The 24,190-nt window shown below is 27.5% G+C and overlaps 1 protein-coding gene across 1 annotated transcript in view; it reads right to left on the reverse strand.

Moving 5' to 3' along the window:
* LOC111635608 (EF-hand domain-containing protein D2 homolog) overlaps positions 1-23,547 on the reverse strand; it is a 26,954-nt gene extending 3,407 nt beyond the window's left edge. The window contains exons 1-3 of the mRNA XM_023380620.1: positions 23,387-23,547; positions 23,118-23,265; positions 2,243-2,377 (exon numbers count right to left, since the gene is read on the reverse strand). Coding sequence (XP_023236388.1) covers positions 2,243-2,377; positions 23,118-23,265; positions 23,387-23,547 — 444 coding nt within the window. The remainder of the gene's footprint in view (positions 1-2,242; positions 2,378-23,117; positions 23,266-23,386) is intronic.
* Between the last annotated feature and the right edge of the window lie 643 nt (positions 23,548-24,190).

Raw genomic sequence — 24,190 nt, forward strand, 5'->3', positions numbered from 1 at the left:
TAATAATCAAGTAAATGTGAAAAATTGTAAAATAATATAGGCCTAATTTGTTATACATATGTATTATCTAAGATTTTATTAAACATTTTTTTCTAAATTATTGTTTTCTTTAGTCTCCGGCCCCAATTAAAAATTATTTGTATGTATTTATATGCGAAATTATACTCCGACTTACGCGAATTCGATTTATGCGGTTATCACTCTGTCCCACCTATTGCGTAAGTTCGGGGTATTACTGTATTTATATTTTACAGAATGTTGCAACACATTTGAAAAATTCCAAGTTTATACCCAAAATCAAAATTTGTGTCTGTGTAGAGTGAGACCAAATCATATTTCTATAACTGCAACTGCTAAGTTAACTTTGATAAATTCTTTACCATAAAGTTTCATTTCTGAGCATATAACAGTTTGAATGAAAAAATTCTCTCTCTAATATCTGTTATTTTGGATTTAAATCAACTTAGTATTGATATAATTTTCAAAAACTATAATGTGGTCTATTTTTATTTGGTTATATCAAACAATCCTTTGATATTGCTTTTTGTTAGTTTAAAATGTAAAAATTGATAAGACATTACATTAATGGAACTTAAATACAATTCTAATATCCATTGAGCTCAATACTAGTCTTATTAAGAAAATGCAAAATGGTTAAGTTGTTTTAAAAATATTTTCAAAGCCATCAAATGAAAATGTTTTTTCAACTTTTCTAAGATAGTGTACAACAGAACCTTATATCTTAAACACAAGGAAACAGTTTAAAAACAGACACAATCAACAATAGAAAACAAGAGCATATTACATTAATTATAAAATAACAAACGACCTACATAAATAATGCAAAAAGAGCAGATGTATAGAATGACACTTAACAATAATGGGAGTGTTCAATTTTTCCTACAGTCAGAACTGACTGCAGGAACTTAACTTCTGATAGAGAAAGAAAAATTAAATATAATCTAAAATAAGAACAGTTATACAGACATAGCAAATGACTGACTACAAAGAATGAATCATTAAAAGTGTAAATTTGTTTTAAGAGGATTATTAATATAAATGAAATTAACCAATAATAATTTTGGATAGTTTTTATGATTTTAAAATTTATCCAATCAAATTGTGAATTGGATACAATATAAATTCAAACCTGAACAAAAACATTCTAAAAGACTGTGCAGTATTGAGAGTTTGAAAAAGTTTCATTTAAACAGCAAAACAAACTTTAGCAATTTATGATGAGTTAATTTAATTCCAACTTCTGCCAGCCATTCAATGTTACAAGATGTTGAAAGCAAATGGAAATAATACATAATCTGCAAAATGTTCACCGTTTCAAATTGACATAGTACACTCAGTGATAAATAAGGAATCAAAAATGATCTCGTTAAGTTGGGTCGCCAGTATCCGAGTGGATAAAATTGCCAAACATTGCCTGGAATTTTCAGTTTCCTTCATACATCTAACACTTAAATAAGGGTCCATTTCTCATAGGAAGTCATCCTGGGAAACACCCTCCTTGGCAAATTGTTCTTGCATTACATTGCTTTATTCTACCAATCCAATCCTTTTTGAAGTTTAAATCAAATAAAAAGATAGATTTTGTTATTTTTTGGTTTACCTTGTCAGAAAATTTGTTGTGGCAAATAGCATTAAAAAAGATAAATTATATATTTTTGCAATTTAGTTTATGATATTTATATTTTTCAAAATGGACAGTATGTTTTGTTAGTCAATAATAGAAATAATTCATCGTTACTAAAGTTCAATGCTTCATTTTTCAAATAATTTATGTATGTCATGTAGTTAATCAACCTATTCTGGAATAAGTGGGCTCTCTTCTTATTCTGTCATAGGAAGCCATATCAGGAAGTTTATTCAGTTTCGTGTACACCACGTGATTGAATCATTACAATTATCTTTTCCTATCTAATCAATATCTTGTGAGAAATTGTAGATATTATAGTTATTCTATTCTGGGTTGGATCTTAATTTTCATAAGTGGTTTGAATCAGACCTATTGAACCTACATCCCCAATATGATCTTTCTCCACAATCACTAAAGAAACTTTGTGCTTATCAAATGTTTTGCAAAAATTTTACAAATTTTTAACCATTTTTAATCTGATGTTGCTATACTTTTATTTTTAACAAAGTTGCAATGGGGTTGAGGCATTTTATTTCTAGATATTTCAATTTGGTTCAGGTTTTCAAAAAATACAATATAAAGTTCGATACTCACTTTGGCCTCAAAAAAGTTTTTGGCACCTCCGACGCCCTCCTTTTCTACGTCAATTTCGGTCAATGATGCCAACTGACCGAGTCCGCTGTCCGACAACAGCTCTCCTGCCTTGGCCTTGTGGAATATCAATAGGAACTGAAAAGAAATATTTATTTATTTAAAAACATTGTAAATGTTTAAAAATCTAATACTTTCTAAAATATAGAATAAACTTTTAGTGTCAAGACTGTCATAGTTAAATCTTCAAGATAGTGATAATCAATTATCCTGCATTTTATTATCCTGTATTTTATCAGTCATGTAAAATAAAATGATTTAAAAAAATCAGTTTTAAAGAATAAAAAATTATCTGAATGGATAATAATTATAAGTAAAACACAATTATATTAATAATAAAATTATGTTTTATTTTAAAATTTTAATCAAATTACAAAAAGGATGAAATAAAAATAGAGTGGAAACTTGATTATCCAGATAAACAAAATTTTGGATAATGGAGAAAGTCATGTTTGTTTTTTAATACCTCATACACTTTGCATTTACTGTTTGCAAAACAATACATAGTATAATGCAATTACTGCATTTAAATGTAAATTAATTAACTCAAAACTAATAAAATGTTACACAATATATTATGACCTAGTTTCACAGTGCAAAAGATGATGTAGTGATTTTCAGTTACATAACGAATTTGATCTCTGCAAATCATATTCTGTGTTATGTGCATAAAATTTTAGAGAGTGAAAAGATATGCTAACTGGTGTAACACTATATATATTCTAGTATTATTTTTTTTTTGAAAATTAATTTAATTTTTTAATTTGAAGTTAATTAAAATTTTATGTTATCTTTTTTCTCTGCACATACTGTAATTTGTTATCCCAAATAAATGTTTTAGTATAATCAATCAAATTTTAATACAGGTCAACCATAAATTTTCTGGCATGCTTGCTACCAAAGCCTTTCCATATTGTTATGTCAGGTCATGTAATAACTCAAAACTACATCCTTGACCCTCTAACTTATATATCTCCCATTTTTAAAATACCATGGACTAAGAGAAACAAACTGAGTACACATTAAATGTGGATTAGCATTTACATTTAATTTTACTGGCATATTTACTCCGTCTTTAGAAGCCATATCTAGGGTTGAATATAAGTGAACGTGTACTATGTGCAACCCTTGACCACTTGCTGCGTAAGGCTAACTGTTGTAAAAATTTTAAGTGCTCTCTTGTAATTCTGTCCAGATTGAGAAGAGCAAAATAATTTATGGTAAATATGTAAATCATCTTATAATTCAAGTCATTTCTAATAATATTTAATAAACAAAAAAACTAGTAATTATCATGATGACAATCTTATTACAAAAATATTATGCTTTGTAATGTAGAAGTTCTAAGCTTTTTTAAAATTATATTTACTGTTCATCATTAAAAGTAATTTTAAAAATTCAAAATAATTCCGAACAGATAATATTTACAGAAATTAAAATAAAAATATGTGTTTTTTTCCATGTAGTTTATACTTGGATTTTTCCAAGGAAGTTCTTCCTCCAAGAATGACTTAAAGATATTCAGAGCATTGATAAACAAGTAAATTAATGTAGAGATAGAAACCATTGTGTTTAATTTAAACTGAAATCTTCAAATGTTCTATCATCTGGACATTTCAAATGCAACTTAAAGTCTTCTGTTTTCATTTGGTTTTTAAATCACAATGAAGTGTTTCAATTAAATTTACATGATCAAAACAGAAGGAGAAGCATAAACTTTAATCATATTCATGGCTTTATTTGATTTTTAAAAGTCTAAACATATGCTAACTCATTACTTTGTCCATTTATAAAATATGTAAATGATCAAAAACTTTATTACAGAGAATAAAAATCAAGAGAAAGAACAAGAAAATTAAGTATTTAAACTCTTTTTTTTAAATTACTTAAAAATGACATTAATTATACATTTAAGAAAATTTAATTGATGATTAAACTGATGAATGACCTCAAATGACTATTATATTAAATTCTGAATATGAGTATTACTACTATTTTAATAATGGAATAAGATTTGTTTAATGAAACAAATGTCATCATATTTTAAAAGTCAATATCTGCTGACAGACTGCAATAACTGCATTCACAATGTTATAATTAGCTAAGAATGTCAAATCTGAGTTATAAGAAAGTTTGGTTGGAGTTGGCATCTCCAACTCAAACATAAGATCATAACACTTCTGTATCATGTGATAGTCTTTCATTCTTAGATTGTAATTTCTCTTAATATTATTAATTTGAATTTTCATTAGTTTCTGCATTTAATGACATTATAATAAAGGATAGAAGTTATGGAAAATATAGCTACATTACACCTACTCTTACACCAAATCAGGCTACTTTTAAGACAAATATAATTCGAAAGATAGTGATGAAATGTCTTATATTGCAGGTTTACCATTATTAATTCAAATTAACTTTTTATGAACAAGTCAGAATCAGACTTAAGAACTGAAGTTAGAGGTTTCCACACTCTTAGTTACAATTAAAAAATAACATTTTATCTGATTTTTTACTTTTAGCTTATAAGTAGGATTTTATTGAATAGAATTATTCATCACATGTTTATAACTCCAACTGCATCCTGAAAATAAAAGATAAGTGAGAGATTGAAATGTATAGATGATGAAGCACAAATTAAATACTATCAAATGGAATTATAGCAAAGCTGAAATAGAATTAACAAACCAGTAATACTTGTTTTTCTTTGGATCAAGCAGGAAAAATATTACGGATTGATGATAAGAGACTATGACAAGTGCAGACAGTTAGGGACATCTAATAAAATGATTAACTGATTTAACAATTTCAAACATGTAAAAATAGGATTTGAACTACAATTCTGCAAACTATAACAATTTATTCTTCTACCAAATTGGCAAATGTTTTAAATGAAAGAGATCATAAATTTAGTAGAGGAGGATTGAAATGTAGGAGTTTATAGAAATAAAATAGAGGTCTGAGAAAAGTTGGAATTGAATAAGGATCATCTAGGTACAGAAACTCAAATTGTAATAGACTTCCTGTCTCTTCCAAGTTGAGTATTACTCTTATGCAGCATTTCTCAAACTTTTTGCTCATGCAACCCAATATGTTTGTAATGGTTCTGTGACCCAAATGTTTTTAATATAAAATTTTTAAAAGCCTTGTAAACTAGAGTACTTTATATTATATAATGAAATAAAATTATGCATTTTTGATAATAACTTGTGTGTGAAATGTAACATTAAGAAGTATATTTCTATTAAAAGCAGTTCAGACTAATTTTGATTTGTAACAAATAACTTACTTCAATTTCAGTTATTATTATTTAAATTTAACTATTAACGAGCAACTATTTTATTGTGACATCATCACAATACTGGACTGTAATTTTTTAATCATATTTTTAATTTATTTAATTAAAAATGTGTTTTCCACCTCAAATTAGTAGTGTCTTGCCCCTGTACATCATACTTTTCTTGTTAGCAACCAAGTCATGCCCGTCACCTGTCTAACTCCTTTCAGGAAAAAATTTTTGAATTGAAATAATGTGACTTTTGGTTTGCACAATGTTTGTATATAGTTAATTGGGGCTTCCTGTCCCTGATCTTTCTATATCTGGTCTTGATTTTCATCTAGCTCCATTCTCAAAATTAAGGAAGGACGGACAGACAACAGTGGGAATTATAGGCCTACAATTTTTTCAAATTGCAGCCCAAAAATGGCAATTGTAAATAAAACAGACTATTTCAAAATTATTCAGGAGTCTATTTTACTTTGAAAAATATTACAAGTTTTCTTTATAAACTTAATGAATCTTTTTTTAAAATACTTTTCCGATTGTAAGATGATTTTTTGTAAATTCTTTAAAAATTATTTATTGGCCCATTTGTGCCAAATTCATCTGTTATTAATTTTTATAATTAATTGTTATGTATTACAATAAATGCAAAAGTTTGAATAAATAAGGAAATATTTTCAAAATCATTGTAACTTAAATGGTTTATGATTATGATCTTATGTGTACATAAAATATCTATATTGATTTGAATATTTCCTTTCTTGTTGGGATACCAGCTATATTCCAATTAGAAAATTTGTAGGAATTCCATAATCCTGCAGGTGTATAAGAACACTAACAGTAATTCAATGATCCAAACCATAGTTTTGGGTCATTGAATTACCAGTAGAGTTCCACCTGCAGACACAGGATTATGGAATTCCCAAGAATTTTCTACATCGATGTTATTCAAAATAGAAAAGAGAAATCAATTTTATATACACATATTCTGCAATCTTTTAATATTACAAGTTTATTACTAAATGACAATTATAATTATAAGAAAAAAGTTGTTAAAAAATTTTCAGTACTTAACAGATGCATCTCTTGTGTCTAGTTGTTAGAAAATATTTTAGTAATACAAGTATGACAAGTATTTCTGCAAAAGATAGTATCATTTCATGACCCATTAAAATTTTAATGTAATCTAATATTGGGTCATGACCCACAGTTTGAGAAATGCTGGTCCTGAGGATGTTTTAGAATCTGAAATGCTAGGTCAATCTGAAGTTATTTAAAAGTAATGGGGAGTTTAATAGAAAATAGCTGGTCTAAAAAAAAAAATTTAAAATAAGATATAGATGAAATTAGAAGAAAAAAAATCTGTGATAGATTTCATAATTTCAGAGGAAGAAGAGAAATATTTAGTCACACATGTAAAAAATGCTACCTGCTTTTTCTTGGTTGTCATTTTTGTAGTTACTGCTATTTATTAGTAGATAATGAGAGAATAGTTTGGAAAATTGAAAAATATTCAAGAAAAAAGAAGAGTGCAAACTAAAGAAGAAATTGTAACAGAAAGTGATGGATATGTTACTAAAAGATAAGTAACCAGACATCCCATATTGTACATGACAGTTCTATATTTTGAACCTGTGTCCTGTCATCCTAACAATTATTGTCAGATGCTGAAATATCCCGCACTCCAGATTCCTCGGAAAAATATGTCCTGTATTTTCAAAGAATTCTGAGGAATTCTCTCTTAAGAATTCTGATTCATTTTAAAGGCAAATAATTTCTATTGTTTATTAGTTGCTATTTTTATAGATATAGATAGAGTTGAGACAAGGCAGTATATAAAATTTTTGGCATTCTGATCTTTCTAGTAGGCAGCATGCACCTGATATATAATCAGGCAGGAAGTTCTTTGAAGAGTAGAAAACAGCTTATAGGGATCATGTTTTGCTATACATGGGGTTTACTGGAATAAATAATAATATAAATAATTAATGTTAATATCACAAAATATACCTTCAATACAACTGTGCCTTGTACCAGCTGTACCAAAATCTAGTCAGATTAGATAAGAGAACCTGAAGAGAGATGACAAAATAGAACTATCAGTTGAGACAGAAGAAATTATGGATAATGACATATTGGGAAAGGATACCTTGGAACTTTCATCAGAGTGACTTAACCATACTTATCAAGTTTGATTAATTGAAAAACTTAAATCAGAAAGTCAAAAATTACTAATAAATTTATTGTTATAATTAATATAAAATTAAAGAGTAATTACATAGCATTTTAACAGTTTTATATATCTGTTCCTATTCAGATCATACTATACGACGTCCTAGTTCTATTCCTATGACTAGGTTGTTAAGGAAATTGGTTGATAAATGAGGAGCTTAATTGTTTTATTTAGTCTTGATAACTTTGCTTTAATTTGCATCTCTTACATTGTACAAAACATAAAAATAAAGCAACAAAAATTATTAAAATATTACACCAAAAAAAGTCATTAATATTAGTCAGATTAATATTTTAGTCATCAAATCTTTCAAATACTGGTAATGGTTCCAGGTCATCAGTATCATCATTGGATTATCATGAGCTACAGGGGGTCTGGATAAGGGAAATGACAGTGAAAAAATGAAGTATCATGTTCAAGTTAAAAAATATTAACTTTTCAAATTCAATATTAAAGGTAATTACAATTACTAAAAAAAAGAAATTAAATTAAATTATCACTTTCTTGAAACTTGCAAGGTTATTTAGTTATTCAATCTAAACAATTCTTGCCTATTATTTAAATTAAATAACTAAATAACTCTTTAGATCATAATTTCCTTTTGACATTGTTGTCTTAATCTTTTATCATTAATTTTTTCAATGCATCTGTCTTATAGTACATTGTCTGATAAATTACTCAGGAATTACTATATTAAGTAATGAGGTCAAAGACATCCTGGCTTTTGTAATAAAGGAAATGAAGTTTCAACACTTTGACTACTTAGAAAATCACTGAAAAAAAATCCAAAAGGATTAATAATACTTTTTACCTAACTTAATGTTATTATTTATTGACTGATAAAATGTCAAATCTATGATACATGATGATACATGATATGTAATAGCATTTCTTTTACATGCATTTTTTTGTTTTTAAATCTTAAAACTGCATTAAATAAGATCAATATTAAAGTTACAAGTGCAAAGCATAAAGTTCCTCAAGCTCCTATCTAAAAATATAATTAAAAGTATAAGACAAAGCTTCAATTTATGGATAATAATATGGATGAGATTATATTGCTTCCTGCAGAAAATTCAAGCAATGATAACAAAAAATAATACATAATGTCTTAAAAATTCTTTAAAATCTATAGATTTAAAGTTAACATATTATTGACCTTTAAAAGCACAGCAACTATAATTATACAATTAACACCTATCTGTAAATCCTGTATTCTCATATTGAAAATAGGATGTCCTGAGGAAGCAGGATATTCAGTTTTACTGAACAATACTGTAGAATTGCTGTTGTTTGAAGGTAAAAATATATAAATATTTATCCAATATGGATACAGACTTTGTAACTTGAAATCATAGGGAAAATATGAGACTATTTAGGATCATCACTCCCCACAGGATGGAAAACACTGGCTGGAATGGCTGGAGAATCTATGATGAGGATTCATAATGAATTCTCTATTATGGGATTTGTCAGCCAAGTTTATTGTGGATCTTCCATTAATTAAAAGATGAAAATTTATCATACGGGCAAAAATTCTTATTAAATATTCTAAAAAGGACTGCCTATATGCAATCAGTAACAAATTACAAAAAGATTTTAATCAAATTATTTGTTAATATTTAAAACAGTTAATTTGTCCCTGTCATTACATAGTATTCTATGTGGCAACAGCTTTGGTCATAAATCCAAAATTCACCATTCAGGAGGAACTCTGAATTTAGTGGACCTGGCAACCTGATCCTATGACCTCACTTTTTTGGGTTCAAACTTCGCCAGGTGTACATGTGTATCGATCCTATGTTCACCTGGTAGTGTAGCATCATAACCTATGTAACATATGGAATTAAAATAAAGTTTTTGAATTATTTTGTCTGTAGCCTGATACTGTATTGTAAGGTAATTACATATGAATTAGTGCTACATTCTGAATAAGTATTTCACACCCATGTATGAAAATCCCTCTTACCACCATCAAAATTAGAAATAATAAAAAAGAATTGCATTTATATAAGTCCTTCCATCCTGTATCTTGGGTCTTTGTTACACATTACCAGAAGATTTCAAAAATCGGAATTTAACCTTCCAATAAAACCACAGTGACCTTACGCAGCATACTATATTAATATTTTACATCTTCTTTTTTTTAAAATTTCACATTTAACAAGCTAATGAAGGTATATTATTTCATCATTAGATACAAATTATGACAAATTTCTGTCTATTTATATTTATCTATATCGTATCAATAAAATGATAATAGCGTGTAACACTAAAATTAGATGTTTGTGTGATACGAATATTTATATGATAAACTTTTTAAAAATGTAAATAAAAGAAATTATTTATTTAACCACCTAAAAGGAGTTTGTGGACTAATAAACAAAAATTTTTATGTCCTTCTAATTAGATAAATAACCAATTAAGCCAACTAATATTGCTGAATTTAAAATAAATTATATTGATTTATTTAATTTATCTAAATAATTATGATATTTATGGAAATAAATACTATAATCTTTACTTGATGACACTGACTACCTTTAAAGGTATGAATCAAATTTGGACCAACATTGAAATTTTTTCATGAAATATCTCGTCTATGCACTGTTTCTTGTGGCATTGATAAGACATTTCTTTTGTTACGTGTGATAGTTTCAGCAACAGCTTACAGCTAAATAATAATAGTTAGAACTGATAAAGTTGACTTTTTAAAATAAAGCACTGTAGAGTCAAAAAACCAGCATAACACAATGAATACATCTGCCTGGTACAATGTGATATCTGAATATCAGTTGAATGAATTTTGTTTTGCTATAAAAAAATTAATCTTAAAAAATGTTTTAATGATTTATCAAAATTGTTTACATTCAAATTTAAACCATTAAAAAAGTTTTAGATAAAGATATTAACTCCACAACCAGTTAAAATATCACTAGCAATAGTTTTTCATGCAGAAAATGACAATGAAATTAAAGATTGTTTTTTACTAAAGTTGTATTACTATTATAAATTTTTACTGTTTTTCTATTATTATTATTATTGGCATGCTACCTTTGATTTCTTAAGTTCAAAAAAATTAAAATGCATAAACATGCTTTATAAGGGTCCAATATTAATATTTTTGTTACTTTGCTACTTTGTTGAATCATTCTAATCACTCTTTTCTAAAGAGAACAATTCAAAGATACAACAAAGGACTACAGAAATGTGAGGGTCGGACCAAATAAATTTAAACAAAGAAACCCTCTATTTTTCCCCTCTTTCGAAATCGTCAAAATCCTATAACCAACGGATGAACACATTTCCTTCCCCCGGAGCAGTTTCCTATCTCGCAGGAACTTGAGAACAAATCACAGGAATCTTATCGCAAAAAAATTTGCGATTGGCAAAAAGGGATAACGTGACTAGAGGTATAAAAAAGGGGTGACGAAGGAAGGAGGAGTCCATCATTACCAATCGCCATTCGTAACTGCAGTCTGTCGTCACTGTCCGACATCGCCATCCGCCGTCACCTTACGTGAGCACTGTCTGATGTTGCTGTCCATAGAGATAGACGTCCATCTCTGTCATGTCAGTCAGTAACCCAAATCCTAGAGGTATGATAATGAATATTGTAAATTCTCTCTCGGCGCGCACCCATTCACTTCTGAGTGTAAGGTTGATAGAATCTCGATGTTAATTATGTTATCTAAGCTATTGTCTAATTAATTCTTGTTTTGTTGTTAAATGGTGTCTTTTACTTGAATATCGCCAATATCTTACTGACAACCCCTCTCACCCCTTCCACTCGACCTGACAAAAAGAATCCTGATCCATTGGGATAGGAAAAATAAACAAGCCATTCTTGACCAGTGGACAGGCTTAACCAGCCTGTAACGCAACACAAAAAAGGTACTACTCCATCCTACCTCAGGGGCTACCCACAGAAACAATAATCTGACCTGTATAATGATAATTTGTGCATTTTAATTTTATTTATTTATTTGAATTTGAAACTCCAAACTTCATTTATCAACTATTAATATAACTTCTCCATTCTTTAATCATCATCATCAGCTTATTCTCACAGAGCATGGGATCATTGATACCTGTTCCCTGTATAGATGTCATTCCTCCTGCTATCAATTCAGTTTATCCAGATATGGGACTGGTCAAGCTACCAAGCTCTGACTTGATGGAGATAAACAGCAGCACTTGGTATTCTATGCAGTCTCAAACTGGAATACTTAGCAGCATAGAGATCAAAAACCATGCCACTTAATTTTAGTGATCTGACAAGAACTAGTATATTCATCAATGGCTAAATATTGCTTCTTTTTCTGTTCTTTAATGTAGATCTTAATTATCATCATTTAATTTTTTTTTAGATTCAATCTGATAAACTTACATAAATACTCATAAATGGCAAATTAAAGATAAGCTATTCATTTGAAATTCTTCCATTATTCAAAATAGTAGCAAAAGAATATTAATAACATTAAATTATTATATATTAATATTAACTATTTGATTATGTAATGATTTACTTTTACCCAACAGTTTATTATAAGCAATTACCTTTCTAAAACTGGATGAGGAGTACAAATACACTAATCCAGTAAATTACAAGGTTAATTCATTAAAAAAAACTACATTTTTAAAACTAACATTTTTGATCTTCTCTGAAAATCTTTGTCAGGTATTGCACTTAAAATATTTTATAGGACGATAATAAAAGTCCACACTGATGAAAAAGCTCCACAAATACCAAAGCACACATATCTTTTGATATTTGAAACTACTGTATACTGATTGAAAAATGGAACCAAGCAAAGAACAATCTCATTCAAATTCAAAAATAACAATCAGATGCTTATAGATAGTTGATGTAATTAATTCATAATGCACTTTCCAGGCATGAGAAATATATTTTTCTTCTTTAAAATTAATGTAGCATCCTCAGGATCTTAAAGATCTCGAGAGCTTCCAATTCTCTTAGTTGTTCAGTATGGATAGCACATCTTATCATAACAAAATAAGATCGGATTTGTATAACATTGATGTCAGATGGATAGAGCTGTGGATCTCATCTTATAATCTATATTATATCTATATTCTATTACCTGTTTTTCAGAAACTTTTCCTAGAGGATTAAAAACATTAGTTTTTATAGTGAATTAACCAGGTGCTGGACTGGATCAAAGTATTTTGGTGCTGTATTTAAACACTATTAGTTTACTTATGTGAATTTGATAAAAATGACATTTTCCAGTAATTGTAAATGAATGAGAAATAAAAAACAAAATTAAATTAAAAGTTTTGTGGGTATGTTCATACAACTTCAATCCTTTCTTCCAATGCTCTATTTGTTCTCATCAGTTGAAAAATTAAGTAAAAAATTAAAGTTTTTAAAGAAGCTAATACTGTAATTTGCTCCTATTTTCTATTTTTGAAAGAATTTCATATCTTTTTCCTGGTTGTTTTACTAATTGTGATAGTAACATAAATTAGTTTGTTCTAAATATGAAACATTCTAATCCATCCTAATCTTATCTAAGTTATCTGCTTCTTTACTGAAGCAAAATATTGAACTAAAGTTGATTCATTCATATCTAAAAATGTTCCATTCGTGGAGATTGTACTGCAGCATTACATTTTCAAATCTTTTCTATCACCACCCTTAGTAAGTGTCCAAAGCATGACTTATGAGCTATAGGTGGCTCTTGAACAATAGTGATGCAGTTTTTTTGTAACATATCTGACCATTCAGAAATTAAGTGAAAAGCTTAGATAATATAACAGGTCTTTCAAAAATGATTAAAATATTGTTAGAAAGCATAAAATGCGTATCTATGCAGTAAATAAACTTAATCTAGCTTACAACAACCAAGATATAGTATTGTAATGGTTCAATAATTACCATAGTGTTATGTTGTGTTTCTATAATGCTGGTTCTTAGTAATGTGAATTCTTAAAATGCAGCTTTTAAAGCATATCTATTTCATCTATTCTATAGAAATAATTAACTTTTTAGTACCTGTCTCATAAAATATTGTGCATGTTTCATGTTTCATGTTCTTTGTTTTATAATCAATAAAATTTTATTCAAGTTGATGATATTGAGAGCAAAAAAAACTTAAAAACTTATTTCTTAGAAAAAATCCTTGAAAGAGTTGTACTATGATCCTAAAACTGGTTATTGTGGTATTAATGAATTACAAAGAAAAACTTGATCACCTCAAAAATAGGAGAATTCCTACATCAACAAAATATATATATTAAACATAAACAAGTTATTAGAAAATTTAAATTATGATAGAACGTATGCTGGCACATGGATGATCAATGGCAAGCTAATTTGGCTGATACAAAAAAAGCAATTATTAAAAGATTTAATATAGATTATACATTAACTATAAATGTGCTTTGGTTTTTCTGATTAAACTTAAAAGCTAGGTACTTTCATCTCCTCTCTTAAGTTAATTATTTAACAAATGTAAATCTATAAGACAAAAATATATTTTTAATAACTCAAAATCTATGTTAGAATGAGTATCTAAAGCTACAGCCTACGTGGCAGTATCCAGCAACCAGAAGTGTGAATGTGCTTCCAATCAGAGCAAAGAAACTGGTTCAAGCAAATGTGCATGTCCAGAGTAACTGCATTTAGCGTGTAGCGACCACCAGATGACGCTTGTACACGCACATGAAGGAAGCAGCTACCAAGCCAGTTTGATTGTCGCTTCCACTGCTCGTGCTTCCAATGAAGAAAATGGCTGATTTTGTAGATGAACGAAAACAGAATGACAAATTGTGTATATATTAATATGTTGTAGGTGCTTTAATTAATAATCTTTTACGTAATTTAATATTTTCTGATTTTGTAAATGTAACGTTTTAAAAATAAAACTTTTTTAACTTTATGAAGATTAGTTATATTTGTGGTGTATCTAGTTAGTGATAACAATTACCTGTCAAATTTACCGTTTCAATACTTGTTATATTTCCGTAGCAAGCATTTGACAAAGTCATCTTGCTGCCATTTTGTAAACAACAAGTGACTTCGAGCAACTTCTGTCCAGAGTGGACACTCTGGTCAGTAAATTACAAGGTTAATTCATTAAAAAAAACTACATTTTTAAAACTAACATTTTTGATCTTCTCTGAAAATCTTTGTCAGGTATTGCACTTAAAATATTTTATAGGACGATAATAAAAGTCCACACTGATGAAAAAGCTCCACAAATACCAAAGCACACATATCTTTTGATATTTGAAACTACTGTATACTGATTGAAAAATGGAACCAAGCAAAGAACAATCTCATTCAAATTCAAAAATAACAATCAGATGCTTATAGATAGTTGATGTAATTAATTNTGGTTGCTGGATGCTGCCACGTAGGACGTAGCCTTAGACTTGATGAAATAATTAATGAACAATTTCTATTACAATATTATGAAACCAAGATATGGAAATGTAGAAGTTTGTTAATCTGACACCTATAAGACCGGAATGGTGCTGGATAATTGAAAATGCCAGATTACCAAATATTTTTGTATTTTGAAATATTTGAAAAATTATATGCAATCCAAACTTTGCAGACTTTGCTGTACAGTATGTACAGCAATGCCCACAACCACACAAGCAGATGTACTGTAACAAAATGAGTCAATTTTAGCATACAAATTTGGTTCAAACAAGTTTTAGTTTGTAAAATACTAGCATGCCAGATTATTATTGAACAATTTCTGATTATCAGATGTTAGATTAATAAACTTCTACTGTAATATAAGACTGCTATATTAAGATATTATATAAACAGCAATAACTACAAAGACTTAAATGAAATGATAAGTTACTTTGACACATCTGATAATTCCAGATAATGTTTATAATATGCCAAAAATAAACAAAGATTTAGGCAAAATGAAGATGAGAACAGTGGAAAGATTGTGATAGAATTGTCAGCAAATATATATGATTTGAAGGTAAGAGATGAAACAAAGAAATCAAGAGGTATAAGCAAAACAGTAATTAAAATCAAATAGCATTTGATAATGACTGTTTATTTAATAAAAAAAAACAAACATTACAGAACAAGGAATTTGATAAGTTCTAAACACAAAATATATAAAGTAGAATCAATTAAGAAAGCTCTAAGCCACAAGAATGACTTCTTTTAGAAAATGATAAAATCTACCTAAATTGATGAGAGTGAAGAGCAGTGGCATGTGGTGACATTTGATGATAAGGAAGCTGTGCCAGCCCTGGATAGAATCATTGGTAGCATTATATGATATTTTGGTATGCAGAATCCACGAGCTAAACCGTGTGAGGTTGATGCTCATGTACCAATGTCCGTAATCTGGCTGCTTTACACTGTTCAAATATTTTTGCCATGGAAGCTATCCCATATTCGACAATACAGCGCTTCAATTGGGAATATGCATATATAAATTTATATTCAAATATACAATAGCAATCTTATTATTTCTTTTACATGCATAGAAATTTTTAATAAGATACATAATGCAATTATAATAAAATATTAATTTTAAGTAATTCAAAGTACAATATTGTTTTATTTATTTGTTGAAACCGTGTCTTCTTCTTCTTGTTTCTAATTCAATGTCACAACTTAGTGAATTTATTGACACTTGGCAAATAATTTCATCATCCACTTTTAATTCATACAGATACATGTTTTGGGCTTTCACCCCTCTTCAGTCTGTTACGTAGATAGGTTGTATCTTGGGTACACAGTATCTGTCAGGCACCTTCCTTACTTCCCACGCCCCTTTCCTTCCCTCCCCTCCCGACTTGACGGCCTCCCCTACATGCCTCGTAACTTGTAACGTCTCACTCCCCGATCTACGTAACAGACTAAAGAGGGGCGAAAGCCTGAAACGCGTATCTGTATGAATTAAAAGTGGATGATGAAATTATTTGCCAAGTGTCAATAAATTCACCAAGTTGTGACATTGAATTAGAAATTCAAAGTACGTTAAAATATGAAAATAATTGCACAATATGTAATGCATTTATATTTTAGAAAATACAAGGGAAGTAGTGTTTCCATAGCTTCCATGGACATCACACCACTGGTGAAAAGAAATGTCAATTGTGTGGAGAAAATTATCACTTATTAAAGAAGCAGATCTGAATTTAAATGTCTTTCGAGTAAAATATCAATAAAATTACAGTTTGTATTTATATAAATGAATACTGTATGAGTGAAATGCTGATTCAAGTCAAGGAAATATATCAGAAAATATAAGACAATTTAAAGGTCAACTGGGAAGCTATATCCAAAAATTTAACAATTATCCAAGTGTTTTAAATGTTAAATTTAGACTGGTAATAAAATATTTTAAGTCAATTTAATCTAATGTTCTATAAAAAATTTCTAAGAGATAATACAGACTCTTAATGTTTGATTCTTTAAAATTTACTAATTATCCATCAAATTAATTCTTGATTTTAAAAATAAAGTTAATTAAAAGGTAATATCTCAATGTTAAAAATCAAATGAAACATTTATTAAGGATGCAGTTCTATGCTTAAATACAACTTTTGCTGCAAGATTCAGAAACTATCAGAAGAAACTGCTGATCATTTAGAATTATTCATAGATTAGAAAGTTATTGTTAAACATAGGCATTATCTAAAGACCTTTTTAAGTGAACAAAGACAAAATTGACTGATGTAATATAATATTTTATATTTATATAAAAAGTGAAAATTTTCTGATGATTGTATTGATAAAAATTATAAAAACTTAATGATTTCATTGTTAGTAAGACCCTATTACAAATGTTAATAAATTTTCAAGATAAATAAATAAAGACTGAACACAATCAGCAAGATCAGTAAACTCTTACTCATGTCAATAAAAAAAAACAATAGGAATAGAATTAAATTACAAATATCCAGATATCACATTTAAATGAGTCAAAGGAAATAAAATCATAACAATTTTAATGGATGATGAATAGAAAGAATTTGAAGTATTTCTTTCTGATTGATTTAGTAAACAATCAATTAATTGATATTGAATCATTGAATGAAATGAAAGATTTGTAATCAAAATATAAAAATTAAAGAGCAGATAAGGAAATAAAATTCATATAATTGAACTTAGAAACAGGATGATAGATTTTATACATAAAATGTTGATTTTTTGACATGTTAGAAAAATATAAAAAAAGCCATCAATCAAACTCCTGAAATTTTACTTTTACTTTCAATTAAAATTGGATTAAAAAGACAGTAAAATCATAATTTTACATTAATCCATAAAATTTTTTCTGCGGTCTTTTGGAGAAAACAGTGTAGAATCTTTATTTCTAGATACTCAAGAATCTTAAAAAATTATTAAAATCTTTAAACGTGCTAATGAAATATAATTTAAAAAGTAACCATTATGCAATTAATATCCATCTGTAAATCTACAAATGGGATGTCCTGAGGATGCAAGCAGGGGTAGAGGATATTTAGCTTTACAGGAAAAACAAAATTGCCTTTGTTTGATTAAAAATAGTTAAGAATATGTAAGAACTGATCCAATTTAGATATCAAATTTCGAAATTGGAACCTCAGAGAAAAAAAAAAAAAAACACTATCAAGTATAGTTAAGGTATTTGATAACTGATCTGTAATAAGTTACATAAAGATTTTTAATCAAATTATTTGTTAATATTTGATGATGAATGTAAAGTTTGACATAAATTAGAGAACTTTATCATTAAAAAATGATAATTTGAAATAAACAAGATAAATTGTTGCATCATTAGCAGATATAAGTTTACGACACATTTTTGTACTCCTGTCCTTATCTGTATGATATCAATAAAATGAAATATTTCAGATAGATATATTATGACCATTAAGCTTTTAAAAATTAACTTAATTAAATCATTATAATTTAACTTATTTTTTTGATATTTGTGATATTTTATGGAAATAAATGTAAAACAATTTTTGAAGTGTTGCTAGAGTTTGGATTAACACTGGAATTCTACCAGGGAATGCTTCATAAATATGTGATGTCTTTAGCCTGACATTGGTTGCAACAAGTATTAACAACTAAAGCTGGATTTAAGTTCTTACGAGTAACACCTAGGAAGCAGCAAAATGGCATCAAATTGACATTATTTTGCTACACACTGCAATGCAAGAACTTAAATCCAGCTTAACACAGAACTGGTAAGAAATAGAGAATCAGCAAAGCATTACAGAACCAAAAAGTAGTGTTGATGCAATATGATTTATACACACTGCTCCAAATTTCAAACTAGGAAATTTAACAAAGTTTGATTATCAATTATCATTTAATAAAAACAAAATGTGCATAATCCAAAATGCATTCTTTTCTGTTTATACTATTACAGTTTTAAGCTTATTTAAATCAAGTGCAATATATAAATCATTAACAAATTGTAAGTTATATATCATCATTTTAATTCAGCAATTTAAAAATTATGCTTCTATTTAAATATATCTAATAGATTTTTAGTCTAATAGATTAGTTAATTTGTTAATCTTTACTAATTACTCTAATTTTAGTGCCACAGAATCAGACTCTGAAGTCAGCAAATTATGCTTCTCCAAACATAGAACTATTGAATACTACTCACTATGATGAATATCTTGATTTGCATTCATTTTCCTTGAGTACTCAATACCATATAATAAAATTTTTCTTTGTATATTCAGAAAAATAAACTAAAATGTTAATCATATAGTAAAAATATATGATATTTTTTCTTTTAATTACAATTTTGCATACGAGTATAGGTCCACAGTAGCCAAATTGCAGCTCTTCGAGACTCTAGCCACATTATATAACATGACAAAACTAAAAAAACACTAACACTTTATATAAAACAAAGTTTCAATAGAGAATGCAGCTCTCATATTTCTGATAGGCAATTCATAGCTCCTGTCATGACAAGGTTTAGCCAACCCTGATCTACGCAGTCATCCAGAACTACATTTGGATTGGACTACAAATTTACAAAAAATTTCATTTTATATAGTACTTCTGACATATAACCCCACATAAAAAAGACCACATTGTATAACTTAATTTTATAGTTTGTTTAAATGTAAATATTTAACTTATAAAACAACTTCAATTTCAAAAATGATTTATTAATTTTGTAATAAATTATAAATGTTGAAATACATTATTACAGAATCAGTTAAGAAACATATAATTTTACATTATATTACAAAGCAAAAAAAAAAAATTGCAATTTAAAAACTGATTTAAAAACTAAAATATTTCAGAAATTCATTTTTTATACAGATTTTTAATTCAGTTTGATTAAAAATCATTATGAAATATTGTACAGATTGTTCTCTAAAATATATTGATACGCTATTTAGACGCTAATCTCTACATCTATATTTATTGCGACAAAGAGGTTACTGTAGATAAGTTACGAATACATAGAATTGCTGTTCATTCAAGTGAAAAAAATTACACTTTCACCCTTAACTGCTTTAAAAAAAATGATGAAAAATATAGATAATTTTATATGTTCTTATAACGTTAATATACAAATTGTGCTGACAAATGATTTTTGATATATTTAACATGATAAACTATATATAATCTTTTACATAAGTAGTTTTAATTGTTAAATAATACATTAAATTGCAATTTTTAAAACACGATTTAGTATGAACAAGCTTAAGAGAATGATCAGAAAGTTTTGATGTGATCATCAGTCTAAATTAGACTTTGAAACAAGATAATATGGTATATATATATATGATAAATATAAACAACAAANTTGATACGCTATTTAGACGCTAATCTCTATATCTATATTTATTGCGACAAAGAGGTTACTGTAGATAAGTTACGAATACATAGAATTGCTGTTCATTCAAGTGAAAAAAATTACACTTTCACCCTTAACTGCTTTAAAAAAAATGATGAAAAATATAGATAATTTTATATGTTCTTATAACGTTAATATACAAATTGTGCTGACAAATGATTTTTGATATATTTAACATGATAAACTATATATAATCTTTTACATAAGTAGTTTTAATTGTTAAATAATACATTAAATTGCAATTTTTAAAACACGATTTAGTATGAACAAGCTTAAGAGAATGATCAGAAAGTTTTGATGTGATCATCAGTCTAAATTAGACTTTGAAACAAGATAATATGGTATATATATATATGATAAATATCATCATCTTCCATTCATTCTTGTCATAAGTACTGTACATATTTAATTAAACATTAATTGAAGGAAAAATTTAAATTAAAAAATTAAAAAGAAAACTATTTTGTTCCAAAAAACCAATTTAAACTAGCTCTTGCTCATTTATAATTTATATCTTATAAGTACTTAATTAAAGTATTTCATTTACATATTAAAGGTTTAGTAAATAAATTTACTAAAATTAGAGTAAAAATTATTCAATTTATTAGAAATAATACAAATGATAGATTCAAAATAAAAACATAAGTAAACCATAAAAATCAGTCTGGTTTTGTATTTATAGCCTATAAAATTCACATAAACTGTGTTTATACTTAATGCTTGGTACATGATGGCACAAAACATTTGTTTATTTTATTTATAAACTTACTATTAAGATAATTCCTATTTTTAATTTAAAGATACTCAATACTTAACCTGTTGGTATCCATAAACTATCAAAATAATTAAAATTACTGGTATGTATAAAAATAAACTGTTTAGCTTGTTAATTATTACCTAGAATCATTATAAACATCTATAAAATTCACATAAACTGTGTTTATACTTAATGCTTGGTACATGATGGCACAAAACATTTGTTTATTTTATTTATAAACTTACTATTAAGATAATTCCTATTTTTAATTTAAAGATACTCAATACTTAACCTGTTGGTATCCATAAACTATCAAAATAATTAAAATTACTGGTATGTATAAAAATAAACTGTTTAGCTTGTTAATTATTACCTAGAATCATTATAAACATTTATTCAGAAACAGAATGAACATAAAAAATTTATTTTAAATTACATTTAAATGAGAATAAATTAAAAATAATTACTTTTTTGATTTAATTCAACACTATTGCTCTAATTATGAATAATTTTAAAGTAATTAAATACATTTGTGTCTTAAATTTCAAAAATATAATTCATAATTACAAGGAAAGTTTGCATTAAACCATGCATAAAACGTTCATACAAATTTAATTTATTAAAAAATTCAGTTTATTTTATTTTTTTTTTTTTTATAAAATAACGATAATGCTATGTAAATAGAACAGAGCAACTGTTGATCTCGAATGCAACCCGGTAAATGAGACAGATAGTCGCACGCACCATTTACTCTCTGGGTGCTACTTTTGAAGGGCAACAATTAGTCAATCATGAATGTAATTAAGTATAATACAAACGAAACTAAGGTTGTAACAAATGATTAAACCTTACAAACATAAGTAACGCATCCTTGTAAATGCATAATAAGGTTTTAATGTTAGTTCTATATTGAAATTTATGATATATAATTACAGGTTTATTCTGTTACCGTTTAATTCATAATTAAGAGAACGGTAATTAGTTTAAATTGCATTTTTATGCTATTTAAAATTATTTGATGGAAATAGTGAATAAATATATATAAAATATTTAATTTCTAACATTTTTTTTAATAACAAAAATACACTAACCTCTAAAAAAAATCATTTTTAACAAGAATGAGCAATTGTATAAAATGTATAACTTAAAGGTGTTATGTTTTTAGTCCGTATTAACATATAAATGGTAACAACTGCATAAAGGAGTATTATTCTAATTTAAATCCCGATATTTTATATAAACCTATATCTAAAAATACACTAACGTATAAAAAAATAAAAAAACACTTTAGCAATCACTTAACAATTGCATGCGCGTAAATGAAATCTAACTTGTATTTATTTTATACAAGCTATTTACATATTTAAAAACATACCAATCTGTAAAAACAAAATTACCTTTAAATAAGCATACAGTTAACGGCTGCACATAATATGTACCATTTAAAACCACCTATTATCCATTTTATATGATCTAAAAATATAAACTCCCCCACTAACCTCTACAAAAACACTTTTAGTAAGAAAACATTTAATAGCTGCATAAAATGTATAATTTAAATTTCCTTTTTATTCATTTCACACAAGCTAAACACAATATTTATACATGTAAAAATACAAACAGAACACAGAATTAAGTCATACATTTTAACTTCTATTAATGTTAAACCAGCCGAAACATTAAAAAAGCATTAAACAAGCAAAACATACCTCACGAAAACTAATTTTATTATCGTTATCTTCATCAATTTCCGAGATCATCTCCTTCAAAGCCAAATGAGTCTGAGGAGCACCAAGAATCTCCATCATTCTCTTCAATTCTTGGAAATCGATGAAATTATCTTTACCCACATCGAACCTGCAATAATAATAATAATAATAATAATAATAGAAAAACTTCAATTTAACTATAATAAATTGGGGGGAAAAAAAAGAAAAAAAAAGAAAAAAAACGAAAAGAAAACAAGCATCCAACTTACTTTTTGAATGTTTTCTCGTATTCTTTGATTTCTTTACGTGAAAATTCGGGAAAGTCGGTATAAGGATTAAAGATTCGTTTCTTATTTGAATCGTCGATGGATCCGGATTCACTTAAGGTCTGTCTACGACGGAGTTTAGCAGAGAGTTCGTCGTCTGCCATCTTTCCCGTTCGTCGAACGAATGAGGCGAGTCGATAAGCGCTACAAACCCAAATACCGAACGTGACTGGAAATTCCGGTTAAACGGAAGCGGGACGAAACTCTCCGCGTGATTCATTTCCTTCGTGTTAAATCACTCGACACTTCGTAACTAAGTGACGATTTTACCCCCTCCTCCTCCCCCTCTTTTGCTGTCACTTCCGTTATTTTCTAGCTTACGTACTCCTCGATTTAATTGTAATTAAATTTAGTATATAACACCCCTTTCTACTGTATTTTCTTCTATGAAATCGAAGTTATTTTCGAAGACAAGCGGATACGGAATGCTCCTTATGGATCCGCTTTATCTTCGTGATTTATTAATGATTTCGGTTGTTTAATTGTAATTAATTAAGTAAATTTAATATATAAATTTACTTAATTACAATCACGTTTGATTGTATTTTCTTATATAAATTGCGTTTTTAAACTTGATATTTTCTCTATAATTTCTCTAATGGTATTACGTTGTTAGAGATTTAATTTAATTACAATCGATTTTATATGTTAATTTTAATTATCGTTATGCAATTTTTAAATCGATTTTCGTATAAAAATGTATGTTTTACGTGTGTTTTCTTAACTGGGTGCTATTTTATATTCGTT

This window comes from Centruroides sculpturatus, unplaced genomic scaffold (assembly GCF_000671375.1).
Source record: "Centruroides sculpturatus isolate CEXI.00-Female unplaced genomic scaffold, Cexi_2.0 scaffold867, whole genome shotgun sequence".
In the NCBI taxonomy this organism is placed as follows: domain Eukaryota; kingdom Metazoa; phylum Arthropoda; class Arachnida; order Scorpiones; family Buthidae; genus Centruroides; species Centruroides sculpturatus.